General features: G+C 44.4%; 1 protein-coding gene and 1 pseudogene across 1 annotated transcript; both read right to left on the reverse strand.

Annotated features, from left to right (window-relative positions):
* Nucleotides 1-6,001: 6,001 nt before the first annotated feature.
* Nucleotides 6,002-8,019, reverse strand: LOC128846826 (olfactory receptor 11L1-like; annotated as a pseudogene).
* A 6,083-nt stretch (nucleotides 8,020-14,102) lies between these two features.
* On the reverse strand, nucleotides 14,103-15,095 carry LOC128846827 (olfactory receptor 11A1-like). Its single transcript, XM_054046064.1, has one exon. It carries the CDS (start codon nucleotides 15,093-15,095, stop codon nucleotides 14,103-14,105), a length of 993 nt encoding a protein of 330 aa, XP_053902039.1.
* Between the last annotated feature and the right edge of the window lie 223 nt (nucleotides 15,096-15,318).

The raw sequence follows: 15,318 nt of genomic DNA on the forward strand, positions 1-15,318 counted from the left end.
TGAGATTCATATTCCTTGGGGCCACAGAAATGTAATTGTGACATTAAGTATATTACTATGGCAGTTGTCAGAAATGAACTCATCCAGGACACAGCTGCTAGTTGCAGGCAGATTCTGCCATTCATAAGAGCAGTGTAGTGTAGTGGTTTGCATATTGCTAAATACCGGTCATAGGACATCATGGATAAGAAAGAACATTCAACTGCCACCAGGAAACCAAAGAAATAAAATTGAGTGATGCAGTCACTAACAGAAATGATTCTGTCCCCAGTCAGGAGACCAGCCAGCAGTCTGGGCAGGACTGTGGAGGTGTAGCAGATCTCCAAGCAGGACAGGTTCCCCAGGAAGAAGTACATGGGGCTGTGAAGGTGCTGATCAGCCACAACTAGTATGTTGAATGAGAATGTTCCCGGCCACAGTGACAATGTAGATCACTAGAAACCGCAGGAAGAGAAGAATCTGCATTTCACGGAGATTCCCAAATCCAAGGGAGGATGAACTCTGTGATATAGGTTTCATTTTCGCCTTCTCTTTTCTCCAAGAGCTGTCTACAGGTTCCATATTCCTCCATTTTCCATGAGATTTATCTAGTGGTAAATAAAATAATGAGCATTGAAAGGGATTTATGTACAATTGAACTGGGTAAATTTCCAGCCATTTAATTCCGGAAAAGTTCAAAGTGCAAACGGAGATCATATATATAAACTTTCACAGAGCCAAGACACTGCTTTAATCTCAGATTTTACACAAGGCTTTGGAATAGAGATTCCCTACTTGGCATGTCCAAAGTGCACTACTCTGTTAATTTATCACTTTTCTGTTCCCAAGTTCTTTCATTCATAGATGCATAGTGTGACATTCCTCTGGTGTTATCTGGACCAGTGATCAGCTAGGTCAGTCCAGTCCTTGACTCTGGGAGCCAGCCTTGCCCTGCTCTTCTTGGAGAACCCCCACTCCCTGTTCACGCAGAGTCTCAAGCATGTAAGCTGCTCACAGCTATGTAAGTGAGCACTTTTAGCCAGCCATTGCTTGGATTGTGTACCCAAATCACACTCACCACACAACCCTAGGAACCTCCATCTTGCAGTGCATAGATTTAAAGGCCACATAGAACAGAATATTGCAAGCCATTGAAATTTTCTTGAAGTAACTCTTGTTTGAACTAGAGCACATATTTTGGGAAAAAATAGCCAGAAGGCAGTACTATGATCATCTGTCTGACTCCCTGTATTCAATGAACCAAAACACTTCCCAAATTAACCTTGAACAGAGCTGAATAACTTGTGTTTCTGCAAAACACATGTGACAAAGTGGGAAATATCTGCATTATATTGTATCAGTTTTGTGCATAGACATGTGTGATAGGGTACAATGAAATGCTTGCTATGAAGGTGAGATCAAAGGGCTTGTTAGGAGAACCAGATGGAAATGAAAATCAATTACCTCAGTAAGAAGCATCCCAGCAAACACTCACACACAAGAGCCAGGTTACTAGTCAGCAAAGTCACAGTTGTTTTTGCCAAGGCTGGAAGGAGAGAGATCAAAAGACACTGGTCAAATAAAGCACTCACCATGAGACACTGAGAGAGGGTCTGTGTGGATGCAATTATCCCTCAGACGCAGAAGTGGGATCTGGAAGAGCCCAAACTATGGCTAGAGTGTTTAAAGTTAGGTGAGACAAGAAGCATCTGTGACTTTTTCTTCTTTTAACCTATTTTCGTCAATGCTGTGTTTCCTTGGGCAAATAAATCCCACTCTGTTTTGAAGAAGCTGGTCCTGTTTCACTGCAAACTCACTCTATCATAAGCTCTGGGAGAGAAATCTATAGCAGGGCCAAACTCCACTTAGACCGGCTGAGGTAACATTGCTGGCACCAAAGGGGTGGTAACCCTGAGAGTCACAGGATCCCAGCCAATGGAAGGGGAAGCACAGGCCTGTCACTTGAAAGGGGTGCACTAAGGGGACTGGAGAAGGGTCCAAGAAGGCACAGCCTGCCCAGAGACCAGGAGAGCAAGCCCTGCAAAATGGCAGCCAATTTTGATTTTGAAGACATCAAGAGATGGAGAATCCACCACTTCCCTTGGCCCTTTTTTCCAATGATTAATCACCCTCACTGTTCATAATGTCTGTCTTATTTCTAAATTGAAAATTTTCTGGCTTCAGCTTGGAAACTGGTGGGCTTTGTTCTGCCTTTGTCTGCTAGGTTAACTAACCCTTTAGTATGTGGTATTTTCTTCCCATGAAGGTACTTACCCCCTGTAATCAAATTGTTTCTCAGTCTTCTTTCTGAGAAGCTAAGCATTTTGAGCTCCTTACCCCTCACTGTAAGGCATTTTCTCCAGCCCTTCACGCATTGTTGTGGCTCTTTTCTGCAGCCTCTCTAATTTCTCCAATGTCCTTTTTAAAATGTGGACATACACTAGAACTGGACGTAGTTACGTCTCACCAATGCCTAAGAGAGAGAGAAAATTATCTCTCTCCTCCTCCTCCTCATCACTCCGCTGTTGATTCATCATAGGATCACACTAGCGCTTTCTGACACAGGATCACACTGGGAGCTCATGTAAAGTTTCTCCTCCACTACGACCCCTAAACTAGCTCTGATTGTCATTGGGGACACACACAGAAGCTTTCCCAGAGACGGACACACATGATGGTATCATGCTAGTGATGGAGACAAGGCAGTGACACTGACTAACAGCAAAGAGAAGATGACTCTGCCCTGTGCACAAAGGGAAAACCCCAAGAGGATGTGCACAGAACCTTCTCATGCTTATCCCCTCAGCGAATCACCTACAAACCCAGGGACACATTCCACCCGCAGCTGTAACTTGTAACCCAGCTGATTTGTGTGAGTCTGCTGGTAGGGAACTGCAGACTGATTCTGTGCTGCAATATTTACAGTCACTCTTTGTAGTGTCTCAGTCAGAGGTGAAAGTAAGCCGGTACGGCATACCGGCAAGAGCCAGTACGCCGAGCCGGACTGCACCGGCTTCTGCGGGCAGGATTTAAAGGGTTCTGGGCTCCCAGCAGCAGCAGGGAGCCAAGAGCCCTTTAAATCCCGCCTGCAGCCGGGCTGGGGCCGGGATTTAAAGAGCTCAGAGCTCCCGCCACTGCGGGGAGCCCAGAGCCTTTTAAATCCCGCCCATGGCTCGGCAGCCGGGCTGGGGCTGGGATTTAAAGGGCCGGGAGCTCCTGCCACAGCGGGGAGCCCAGAGCCCTTTAAATCCTGCCCGTGCCCCAGCGGCCGGGCTGGGGCCGGGATTTAAAGGGCTCAGAGCTCCACGGCGGCCAAGCCCAGGCCCTTTAATTTGCCCCTGAGCCCCAGGGGCTCCCAGCCATCTCTGAAGCTGGGAGCCTCCAGTTGATTTAAAGGCCCTGGGGCTCCAAGCCACAGCCGGTGCCCCAGGTCCTTTAAATCTTGAGAAGCGCTGCCTCTTCCGGATGAGGCCCCGCTCCCTCAGGACTCCGGCAGTACCGGTAAGTCCTGAAAGTTACTTTCACCCCTGGTTTCAGTTCAGCAATTTGAGACATATAGTAGGAGCAGTGCTGAGACATATCAAGGGGATAATGGGGAATGATACAGAACAGTAAATGTACAAGGGAAATGTGCACTTGATAGGCAGTTCAGCCTGCTCTGCTTCCCAATATACCAGGGTTTTCTCCCTAACGTCCCCAGGATTTGATGCAGGAATGATCAGATTTACCTTTGAGGCTCAGCATGAAGTGGCAATCTCTCCATTGATGGTGACTTGGTGTGGGGATCGGGATCCAGATTCCACCATCGCTCTGCTCGCCTCAGTGTCTCAGACAATCCCATTCACTCTGCAAGGACACCGACATTTTACTGTTGGGCTGTGCTGCTCTTGTGTACGATGCACAGAAACTTAGTGTTGCCTCTTCTGGATTCTTACAGGGCTTACAGGGGACAGCAGCCTCATCCTGTCCTTGACAGCTGTTGGGATCTCCCTTGTGGCTGAGGATAATGATCATTACTCAATTGTCCTCACAGGGGTATTAAATCCTATTTTGCTTGTTAAAACAGCAGAAACATCATAGCCATAGCAAGTCCTGTTCAAACCTCCAGGGAATCTCTCTTTTCATCATGCCCTGTCAGTGGCAGATTTAGAGGTAGTGGGGCCCTGTGCTCAGCTTCATTTTTGGTGCCCCTCCTTGGGACCCAGGCAAGAAAAAGAACATTCTATCTTCTCTCCCTCCCACCCCCATTTTTCATTCTTTTTTTCTTCATCCTCCACCTATAAGTAATAGGAAGTAAATGAAAATAAAGTGAGGTACCTTGATTGTTTTGTAGTCTAACTTATTTTTCCACAGACCACTCGAAAATCGCTGAGGGTCTCGGCGGACCACTTAATGATCTTTCCAAATATTGTGTGTACCATTAGCTAATTATTGTGAAGCGCTTTGGATCAGAGCGCTTTATACAAAAAAAATTGTAAAAAAATATTGGGGTGCGGGGTCTGGCCAGGACTTAGAGTGCGGGAGAGGGCTCAGGGCTGGCAGTGTAGGGTCTGTGAGGAAGCTAGGGTGCAGGAGTAGACTGGGCATTGGGGTGCAGGGTCTGGCCTGGAGTTAGGGTGCGGGAGGGGGCTCAGGGCTGGTATAGGGGGTTGAGATGTGGAGAACTTATCTGGGGCAGTTCCCATTTGTTGCAACAGGTGCAGGTGGGGATGTAGGGGGGAGGGTGCAGGACCCCCCATTTCGTGATCAGGGTGGGGATGGGGGGTTCAGGAGTCAGAGCATGGGGTGTGTGAGTACTCCCAGCCCCCTGCCCTGAGTGGCTCACAATGGGGCTGGGGGGAGGGATGTGCAGGGGGACTGCAGGGGGCCTGCCTTTGCTCCACCTTGACCCGATTCCACCCCCTTCCCCAAGGCCCAGTCCCTGCAACCACCTCTTCCCCACCTCCTCCCCCAAGCGCGCTGCAGACCCGCTCCTCCCGCCCTCTCCCAGAGTGCCCTCAGCACCAGCAAACAGCTATTCGGTGCGGGGGGCAGTGCTGGGAGGGACGGGGAAGAGCAGGAACATGGCATGCTCAGGGGAGGGGCGGGGAAGAGGTGGGGGAGAGGGAAGCTTGACTGCTGGTAGGGGCAGAGCCTGCAGCAGGAGCCCCAGGAGCCGGCAGGACCAAGCTTCTGCCCCTGAAACTGCCCGGCCCTGGGGCCCCCTGTCCTTGGGGAGCGGGGGACGTGCCAGGGCACTCTGTGTTTTACTGTAAATCCACCTCTGTGCCCTGTATGTGTGTCAGTCAGGAGTCCAAGGCTTAGGCAGATTTATATATACACCTAGACACTTATCCGCATCTTTAAAACATTTAAAAAGTTCACCCTTAGGATTCCAATTAAGCTGCAAAGTCACTAGTGCTCAGGTTCCTAAGTCATGTACGTGTTTTGAAAGTTTGAGGCAGAATTAAATAGCAGTTTCTCCACACATATTTATTATTTTTTCACCTGACACTGAAATGATCTTTAGGATAACGAGCTGTTTCACCAGAAATCATTTGTGTCGATTCATTATTTTATTCAACATGCAGGAATCCATTTAGGATCTTATGAACCTTCTGATCATTGCAAGATAACACATGTAACAAACAAATTTATAAAGACTGATAAAATCTATCCCAACTATAAAATTGCATAGGATGTCCTGGTACCAAAGTGAGTGACAAAATATTTAAAAAACCCAATACCAACCATCGGGATCCAAGGGCAGTGCTCTGTAAAATACAGTTTTCTCAACTCAGTCAGAGCAAAGAAACACATGAAATTCGTAACTAAAACCTTGAATTTCAGTCACTGGAATTCAGAGCACAGGAGAGCTATGATTCCAGCTGGGGCAGGAGTAAGTATCAGCTCTAATCAACTGGGAACTCAGCCATCCCAAACTTAGCATGTACCCATGTTACCCAAGAAAACTCACATTGCCATGAGCTATGGGCCACCTAGATGTTAACTGCTTTACTAGTTTTCCCAGACCGATTAATTCTCATATCAGGCACTCCTTCTGGTTTTCTGTGAGCATCATACATTTACTTATGACTTTTCTCAGAGTCTCCTTAATGTCTCTGTTCCTCAGGCTGTAGATGAGGGTGGCCAGGGGAGTCAGGACTGTGTAGAAGAGAGAGAAGACTTTGTTGAGGTCTCTATGTGTGTCAGTTTCTGGTAAAATATAGACAATAATTATGGTCCCATAGTACATTGTCACCATGATGAGGTGAGAGGAGCAGGTGGAAAATGCCTTTCTCCTCCCGGTGGTGGACGGGATTCTCATGATGATGGAGATGATAAAAACGTAGGATGTCAGGGTTAATAGAAATGGGGTAAGGTGAATATGGAACAGAGTATAAAGGTCACCAATATGATCAGTCTGGTGTCACTGCAGGAGAGTGTAATCACTGTGGTGAAATCACAAAGGAAATGGTTAATTTCATTGTGGCCACAGAAATGTAACTGTGACATTAAACATGAAACTATAATATTTGGCATAAATCCACTCATCCAGGACACAGCTGCTAATTGCAGGCAAGTTCTGCCATTCATAAGAGCAGTGTGGTTTAGTGGTTTGCATATGGCTAAATACCAGTCATAGGACATTACTGCTAGGAGGTTACATTCTGAAGCTGCAAGACAACCAAAGAAATAATATTGTACAATGCATCCTAGAACAGAAATGATTCTGTCCCCAGTCAGGAGACTGGCCAGCATCCTGGGCAGGATGGTGGAGCTGTAGCTGGTCTCCAAGCAGGAAGAAGTACATGGGGGTGTGAAGGTGCTGATCAGCCACAACTAGCACAGCAATGAGGATGTTCCCGGCCATGGTTACAATGTAGATCACTAGAAATAGTATGAAGAGAAGAATTTGCAGCTCCAAGAGATTGCCGAATCACAGAAGGATGAATTCTGTGATAGATGTTTGATTTTCTCCTTGTCCTGGAGCCATGAGCTGGACATAGATTCCCTCTTTCTCCATTCTCAATAAAATTTTCTAACAAGAGACAAAAAATAATGAGCATTGAAAGAGTTTGCTGTGCAACTGGACTTGGTAGATTTCCATTTATTTGATTCTAGGAAAGTTCAAAGTGCAAACAGAGAGTATAATTTACATGATCTCACAGAGCCAAGTAACTGCTTTGGTCTGAGATTCCCTATTCCCTATTTTCCTGCCTAAATGGGCAGGAATACTGTTAATTTATGAGTCTTCTGCCTCCAACTTTTTTCATTCATGGATCCCTACTTTTTAAGGCTAGACAGGACTATTTATTTAGGGTCGGTAGATATTTTTTAATAAACAATTTCCATGGATAATATCAAGGTTTATTTTTTCCTATTTGAATTACATAATCTATTTTAGATAAAATAGCCTGAAAGGATCATTGTGATTATGTAGCTTGTTCTCCTGTATATCCTTGCACTTCTCCAGTTACTGCTGCATTCAGCCCAATATCTGTGGTTGAGTAAAGTATTGACTAAATGGTGTAGCTATTGATTGACTATACTTGTGGTTCATTATTAAAAATCTTCAAAAGATAAAATGACCAAAGACAAAACAGTACAATATGAAAAGGAGACATACCCTCTTTTTGAGAAGCAATTCTTACATTGCAGCATGTTCTCCTTACATAGAAGCTGTGCTTCAGAGATACATATTTCAGAAAGTTGTATTTATAGAATGATTTTACAAGTTAAAAACTCGCTACACATCATTAAAATCCAACATACCAGTTTGTAACAGTTCCTGAACTTGTACTCTTTTTTTGTACTTTTCTTATACTTCACTGTAATCGAGTCAATTTTCAATCTTTTTTCTAATCAATTTAACAATTTTAGCCCTTTAAATAACATTCTAAAGCATTTTCTCCACCCCACCCCCACATTTTTGTGGCTCTTTTCTTTCCCCTCTCCAATTTTTCAACATCTTTTCAAAACAGTAGACGTCCACCAGGACTGGATGCAGTTTGGTCTCACCAATGCCCAGTAGAGAGGTAACATCAACTCTGTACTCATCACTCCCCTGTTTGTACATCTAAGGATCTCATTAGCCCCTAGTGTCATGGCATAACAGGGGGAGGTCAGGTTGAATTGCTTGTACAATATGACCCCTAAACTTGCTGTGATGGTGGTGAGGGTCACAGAGCCGAGCTTCCCCAGAGAGGGTCACGAGTGGGATGGCATCATGTTAGTGCCCGAGACTAAGGAGTGACACTCACGAACAGCACAGATGGGAAGATGACTGTGCCCCATGCACAAAGGGAACACCCCGAGCAGACTCCATAGATCCCTCTCACTCTAGTCCCCTCCGTGACTCTCCAGCAAACCATGGGGCACATTCTACCCCCAGCTGCACCCTGCCAACCAGCTCGTGTTTGTGAGTCCATTGGGGCCAGGGGGGAAGAGAGAATTGCAGGTGGATTCTGTGCTGCAATACTCACAGGTACTCTCTGTCATGTCTCAGTCCAGCAATATTAGGAGAAGTGACATTATGCTGAAGCTGCTCTTGCTTTCTCGCCTGATGCACATTCTTGTGTGTGTTACACAGCACCTGGCTGCCGGCTGCTCTGAATTTTTACAGGGGTTATATGGGACAGCAGCCTCATCCTGGCTCCTGCTGCCATTGGGATCTCCCTTGAGGCTGCTGATAATGACAGTTTTAAACTTGCCCTCATGCGGGAAATAAATCCTGTCTTGCTTGTTAAAACTAACAACGGGGCCACTGCAATCCCCATTGAAACCTCCAGGGATCCTCCCTTTTTGTCATGCCTTTTGTGGCATGTGTGTGTTAACAGACAACTTGAATACTGGGTCTAGTTCTCACTGGCCCATCTCAAAAAGGATAGTGTGAAACTGGAAAAGGTTCAGAGAAGGGCAACAAAGGTGATCAAGGGTCAGTAGTCTGCCCTGAGGAAAAACCTGCACAGAAAACTCTTCCCAGACAGGATAAGGATAAAGGGAATGTTTTGTCTCTGCTTCTGCTCTTGATGAGGGCTATAGGGGCTGGAAATATAGTGCTGGCATCACTGGGCAGTGGGTAATCTAGGGAAGGAACCACAGGTCAGTGGGCATTGGAGTGCATAGCGAAGGGACCATTTTGTCTTTGTACATGAGTCACTAGGGAATGTAGTGCAGGAACCATTGTGCACCAGCAATGTTAATATTGTGCATTGCTCAATACAATCCAGGGGCCATTGTGCATTGGATGCAGGGTATAGAGCATAGGGACTATTGTGGGGAAATAGAGTGTAGGGACAAAGCAATGGTCTGTCAAGGACCTGGATGACTCTCTGTTTCTTGCTCCAGCCTGAGGAACAGGTTAGATTAAATTTCTCCAGCTCTCTCTAGGATCCTTGTCCACCTCTTCCCTTGTCCTCTCTCCACTCTCATCTGATGCCCTGCACTTGAATACTTAAGGAAAGAAATGTTGAAGCTTTCTGTGCTCGTGCTATGCTCTTAGGGACTACCACATCCACCAGGTATTCCAGCACAGGACTTGCAGTAAGTTTTCACTGGTGCTGACTGGAATAGAAGAATTTCATTTGGAAAAAAAAAATCAAAGTTTTGACATTTGCTTTCATTCCTCATTAGAAGAAAACTGAGACTTTTAATTTTTTTCTCACCAGAAAGAGAGAGATCCCAGACAAAATTATGAAAAAAAACTAATATTAGATTCGACTGATAAAGAATTGAATGATGGGTATAATTAATGCTCATCAAGTGCCTTTATGCAAAATAGATCTTCTCAAAGAAACTTGATTTAATTCTTTGAGGAGATTAGAAGTTTGGTTGGTAAAGGTACTGCATAGATGTAACAGACTTTGGTAATGCATTTAACTTAGTATGACAGAACATTGTGATTTAAAATGAGCACTATATAATATAAATAAAGCACCCATTATTTTTTTTTAAACTGGCTTGCTGATAGATCTCAAAAAGTAGTTGCTGATGTAAATTATCATGGAATGGGGGTGTTTCAAGTGGTGTTCTGCATTAATCAGTACTAGTGCCAATGCCATTCAATATTTGTACCAATGAGCTGGAATTCAGTATGAAATCTCTGCTGATCCATGAACTGTGGAAGACACAAAGGTTGGTGAAGTGGTGTGAGCCGGACTCATTCAAACAAAATATATTTTAACACAGCCAAATACAAAGTTATAAATGTAGGAACAAGGAACACAGGCCAGACCTACAGAATGGGAGACTGAATCCTGCAAAGAAGTATCCTACCTACAAGCAAAGATGGACAAGCACAAGTCCATGGGGCAGGGTGGACTGCATCCGAGGGTGCTAAAGGAGTTGACGGATGTGATTGCAGAACCATTGGCCATTATCTTTGAAAACTCATGGTGATCAGGGGAGGTCCCGGATGACTGGAAAAAGGCTAATGTAGTGCCCATCTTTTAAAAAGAGAAGAAGGAGGATATGGGGAACTACAGGCCAGTCAGCCTCACCTCAGTCTCTGAAAAATCATGGAGCAGGTCCTTAAGGAATCCATTTTGAAGCACTTAGAGAAGAGAAAAGTGATCAGGAACAGTCAGCATGCATTCACAAAGGGCAAGTCATGACTGACTAACCTAATTGCCTTCTATGATGAGATAACTGGCTCTCTGGATGAATGGAAAACAGTGGATGTATTATTCCTTGACTTTAGCAAAGCTTTTGATAAGGTCTCCCACAGTTCCAAAGGGAACTGGCAAGTACCACTAGATGAACATGCTAAGGAAAGGTCAGCCTTCACCACCCAGGCAGGGGTGTATGAATTCAGTGTATTCCCTTTCGGGTCACGAAATGCACCCGCCACCTTCCAAAGACTTGTAGATGGTCTCCTAGCAGGATTGGGAGAATCTGCAGTTGCCTACCTCGATGATGTGGCCATTTTTTCTGATTCATGGACAGAACACCTGGAGCACCTGGAAAAAGTCTTCGAGCGCATCCGGCAGGCAGGACTAACTGTTAAGGCTAAAAAGTGTCAAATAGGCCAAAACAGAGTGACTTACCTGGGGCACCAGGTGGGTCAAGGAACTATAAATTCCCTACAGGCCAAAGTGGATGCTATCCAAAAGTGGCCAGTTCCAAAGTCAAAGAAACAGGTCCAATCCTTCTTAGGCTTGGCCAGATATTTGAGGCGATTTGTACCACACTACAGCCAAATCGCCGCGCCGCTGACAGACCTAACCAAAAAGAAACAGCTAAATGCAGTTCAGTGGACTGATGAGTATCAAAAGGCCTTCAACTAGCTTAAGGCGACACTCATGTCTGACCCAGTGCTAAGGGCCCCAGACTTTGACAAACCATTCCTAGTAACCACAGATGTGTCCGAGCGGGGCGTGGGAGCAGTTTTAATGCAGGAAGGACCGGATCAAGAATTCCATCCTGTCGTGTTTCTCAGCAAGAAACTGTCTGAGAGGGAAAGCCACTGGTCAATCAGCGAAAAGGAATGCTACGCCATTGTGTACGCGCTGGAAAAGCTACACCCATATGTTTGGGGACGGCGTTTCCAACTACAAACAGACCATGCTGCGCTACGGTGGCTTCACACCGCCAAGGGCAATAACAAAAAACTTCTTCGGTGGAGTTTAGCTCAAGATTTTGATTTTGAAATACAACACATTTCAGGAGCTTCTAACAAAGTGGCTGATGCACTCTCCCGGGAAAGTTTCCCAGAATCAACTGGTTAAAAAATTGTTCTTGGAATGTAGAAAATATTGTTAGTTTTTATCTAATCAGTAGTATGTCTAAAGGTGCATGTGCCTTATTAACTCTGTTTTCTCCTAGAGCTCCAGGAAGAAATCACAGCCAGTGTGGAACCAGCTGTCCAACACTATCTGTGATTTGGGGGTCGTGTCATAACTATAAAGGGAAGGGTAACAGCTCTCCTGTGTACAGTACTATAAAATCCCTACTGGCCAGAGACTCCAAAATCCTTTGACATGTAAAGGGTTAAGAAGCTCAGGTAACCTGGCTGACACCTGACCAAAAGGATCAATAAGGGGACAAGATACTTTCAAATCTTGGGTGGGGGGAGGCTTTCATTTGTGCTCTTTGTTTTGGGGGTTGTTCGCTCTTGGGACTAAGAGGGACCAGACATCAATCCAGGCTCTCCAAATCTTTCTGAACAAGTCTCTCATATTTCAAACTTGTAAGTAAACAGCCAGGCAAGGAGTCTTAGTTTATCTTTGTTTTCTCAACTTGTAAATGTACCTTTTGTTAGAGTGTTTATCTCTGTTTGCTGTAACTTTGAACCTAAGTCTAGAGCGGAGTCCTCTGGGATCTTTAAGTTTGATTACCCTGTAAAGTTTTTTTCCTTCCTGATTTTACAGAGATGATTTTTACCTTTTTCTTTAATTAAAAGCCTTCTTTTTAAGAACCTGATTGATTGTCCTTGTTTTTAGATCCAAGGGGGTTGGATCTTGATCCACCAGGAGTTGGTGGAAGGGAGGAGGGGGGATGGTTAATTTCTCCTTGTTTTAAGATCCAAGGGGTTTGGATTTGTATTCACCAGGGAATTGGTGAAGAGTCTCTCAAGGCTACCCAGGGAAGGGAATTAGCATCGAGAGTGGTGGCAGTGGACCAGATCTAAGCTGGTAGTTAAGCTTAGAAGTTTTCATGCAGGCCCCCACATCTGTACCCTAAAGTTCAGAGTGGGGAAGCAGCCTTGACACCTTCCTTTGAGGTTTTTAAGATCAGGCTTGAAAAAGCCCTGGCTGTGATGATTTTGTTGGAGATTGGTCCTGCTTTGAGCAGGGGGTTGGACTAAATGACCTCCTGAAGTCCCTTCCCACCCTGATATTCTATGATTCTAAGCAGATGAAACATGTAGCTAAAATCTTGAACTCCTCTGTGTAGAATGCAGAGCACATGAGACTTATGATTCCAGTTGGGGCAGTAGTAAGTATCAACTTTATTCAACTAGGAATGCAGCCATCCGAAAATGTAGCATGTCTTCACATTCGCCAAGGAAACTCCCATTAGCATGGGTTAGGGACAACCTAAATTCAAACTACCTTGCAAGTTGTGACTGGAGTCCTAGGGGAGCCAACAGAGGTCATTCAATTAGGGTGAACTGCAAAGAATGGGGCAGACAATCCCCAAATCTGGTGGATATTCCAATACTTAGATTTACCAAGCCAACGCAAAACAGCTTCTATAATACCACACTGGTTACCCAGAAGCCAACAGTTCCCTTAAAGCGACCCAGCCTCAGGCCTCCACCCAGAGACCCAAGTCAAATATGATGAGGATTACGGAAAATCTTATTAATAATTTTAAAAAGTTCTACCAATCCCAAAAGATTGGACACATTATCTCTCAGGTTAATGAATATTACAGATCTTACTCAAATACATGCTTACAGCCAATTCTTATTAACTAAACTAATATTTATTAAAAAAGAAAAGCTAGAGAGCATTGGAAAAAGATCAGTATACATACAGACATGAGTATAATTCTTGAGGTTCAGATTCATAGAAGACATGGTGAGCTCTGTAGTTGCGAAGCGTTATTTCAGAAATAGTTCATAGATTACAGTCCACTGTTTACATTCAGGGTGGTCCAGTCACGACTGGGATCTCAGTCCTTATGGCTTTCCCTGCATGAAGCCTCAAGCAGATCTAAGATAAAAAAGAATTGGGATCCAAATATCTTTATATAGTTTCAGTCCTTCTTGTGACAGCTCAGAGTCCTTCACAAACAATAGCCACTCATGGAGGCTTTGAAGTGGACCCATTTCTTAAGCATTGCTGGTAATTATCCACACAGATTAACATAGGGCAATTGCTTGTTTTTCCACCATTCGCCGATGATTTGATATAGATTTCAAACACATATGAATACAGTGATATCCTATATTTACAATTCATTTAAATGTTAAGATGTCCTTTTGATCTCAGAATTAACAGAATACAGCATAGACAGGAACTGTTTGATTACATTGCTAACCTTTAACGATATACATGTAAATACACAAAAACACAAACATTTTCTACCCATATGTCTTTAAGGGTTGAATTTGAGTTCTTTATCCTTTGGGATGCTTAACCCTTCCTGGTTATGCATCACACTAGATATGACACATTAATTAATTCCCATATCAATCACTGTTCCTTAATTGCTGAGAGCACCATACATTTAATGAATACTTTTCCCAGGACCTCCTTGACCTCTTTGTTTCTCAGACTGTAGATGAGGGGATTGGCCATGGGAGTCAGGACAGTGTAGAAGACAGAGAAGACCTTATTGAGGTCTCTAAGTGTGTCAGTGTCTGGTAACACATAGACAATGATTAGTGTCCCATAGTAGATTGTAACCACAAGGAGGTGAGAGGAGCAGGTGGAAAATGCCTTTCTTCTCCCACTGGTGGAAGGGATTCTCAGGATGGTGGAGATGATGGAAACATAGGATGCTAAGGTTAATAGAAATGGGGGCAGGGTGTCTATAGAAGAGAATATAAAGGTCACTAGTTTGATTAGGCTGGTGTCACTGCAGGAGAGTTTAATCACTGGGGTGAAATCACAAAGGAAATGGTCAATTTCATTGGGGCCACAAAAATGTAATTGTGACATTAAATATATTACTACAGCAGTTGCCAGAAATGAGCTCATCCAGGAGATGGCTGCTAACTGCAGGCAGATTCTGCCATTCATAAGAGCAGTGTAGTGTAGTGGTTTGCATATTGCTAAATACCGGTCATAGGACATCATGGATAAGAGAGAACATTCAACTGCCACCAGGAAACCAAAGAAATAAAATTGAGTGATGCAGCCACTAACAGAAATGATTCTGTCTCCAGTCAGGAGACCGGCCAGCAGTCTGGGCAGGACTGTGGAGCTGTAGCAGGTCTCCAAGAAGGACAAGTTCCCCAGAAAGAAGTACATGGGGCTGTGAAGGTGCTGATCAGCCACAACTAGTACAACAATGAGGATGTTCCCAGCCACAGTGACAATGTAGATCACTAGAAACCGCAGGAAGAGAAGAATCTGCATTTCACGGAGATTCCCAAATCCAAGGAGGATGAACTCTGTGATATATGTTTCATTTTCCCCTTCTCTTTTCTCCAAGAGCTGTCTACAAGTTCCTCCTTCCTCCATTTCTGATGACATTTATCTAATGGTAGATAAAATAATGAGCATTGAAAGAGATTGCTGTATAATTGAACTGGATAAATTTCCAGCCATTTGATTCTGGAAAAGTTCAAAGTGCAAATGGAAGGCATATTTATAAACTTTCACAGATCCAAGACACTGCTTTAATCTGAGATTTTACACAGGGTTTTGGAATAGAGATTCCCGACTTGACACATCCAAAGTGCAC

The sequence above is a fragment of the Malaclemys terrapin genome, chromosome 12 (genome assembly GCF_027887155.1).
Source record: "Malaclemys terrapin pileata isolate rMalTer1 chromosome 12, rMalTer1.hap1, whole genome shotgun sequence".
In the NCBI taxonomy this organism is placed as follows: domain Eukaryota; kingdom Metazoa; phylum Chordata; order Testudines; family Emydidae; genus Malaclemys; species Malaclemys terrapin.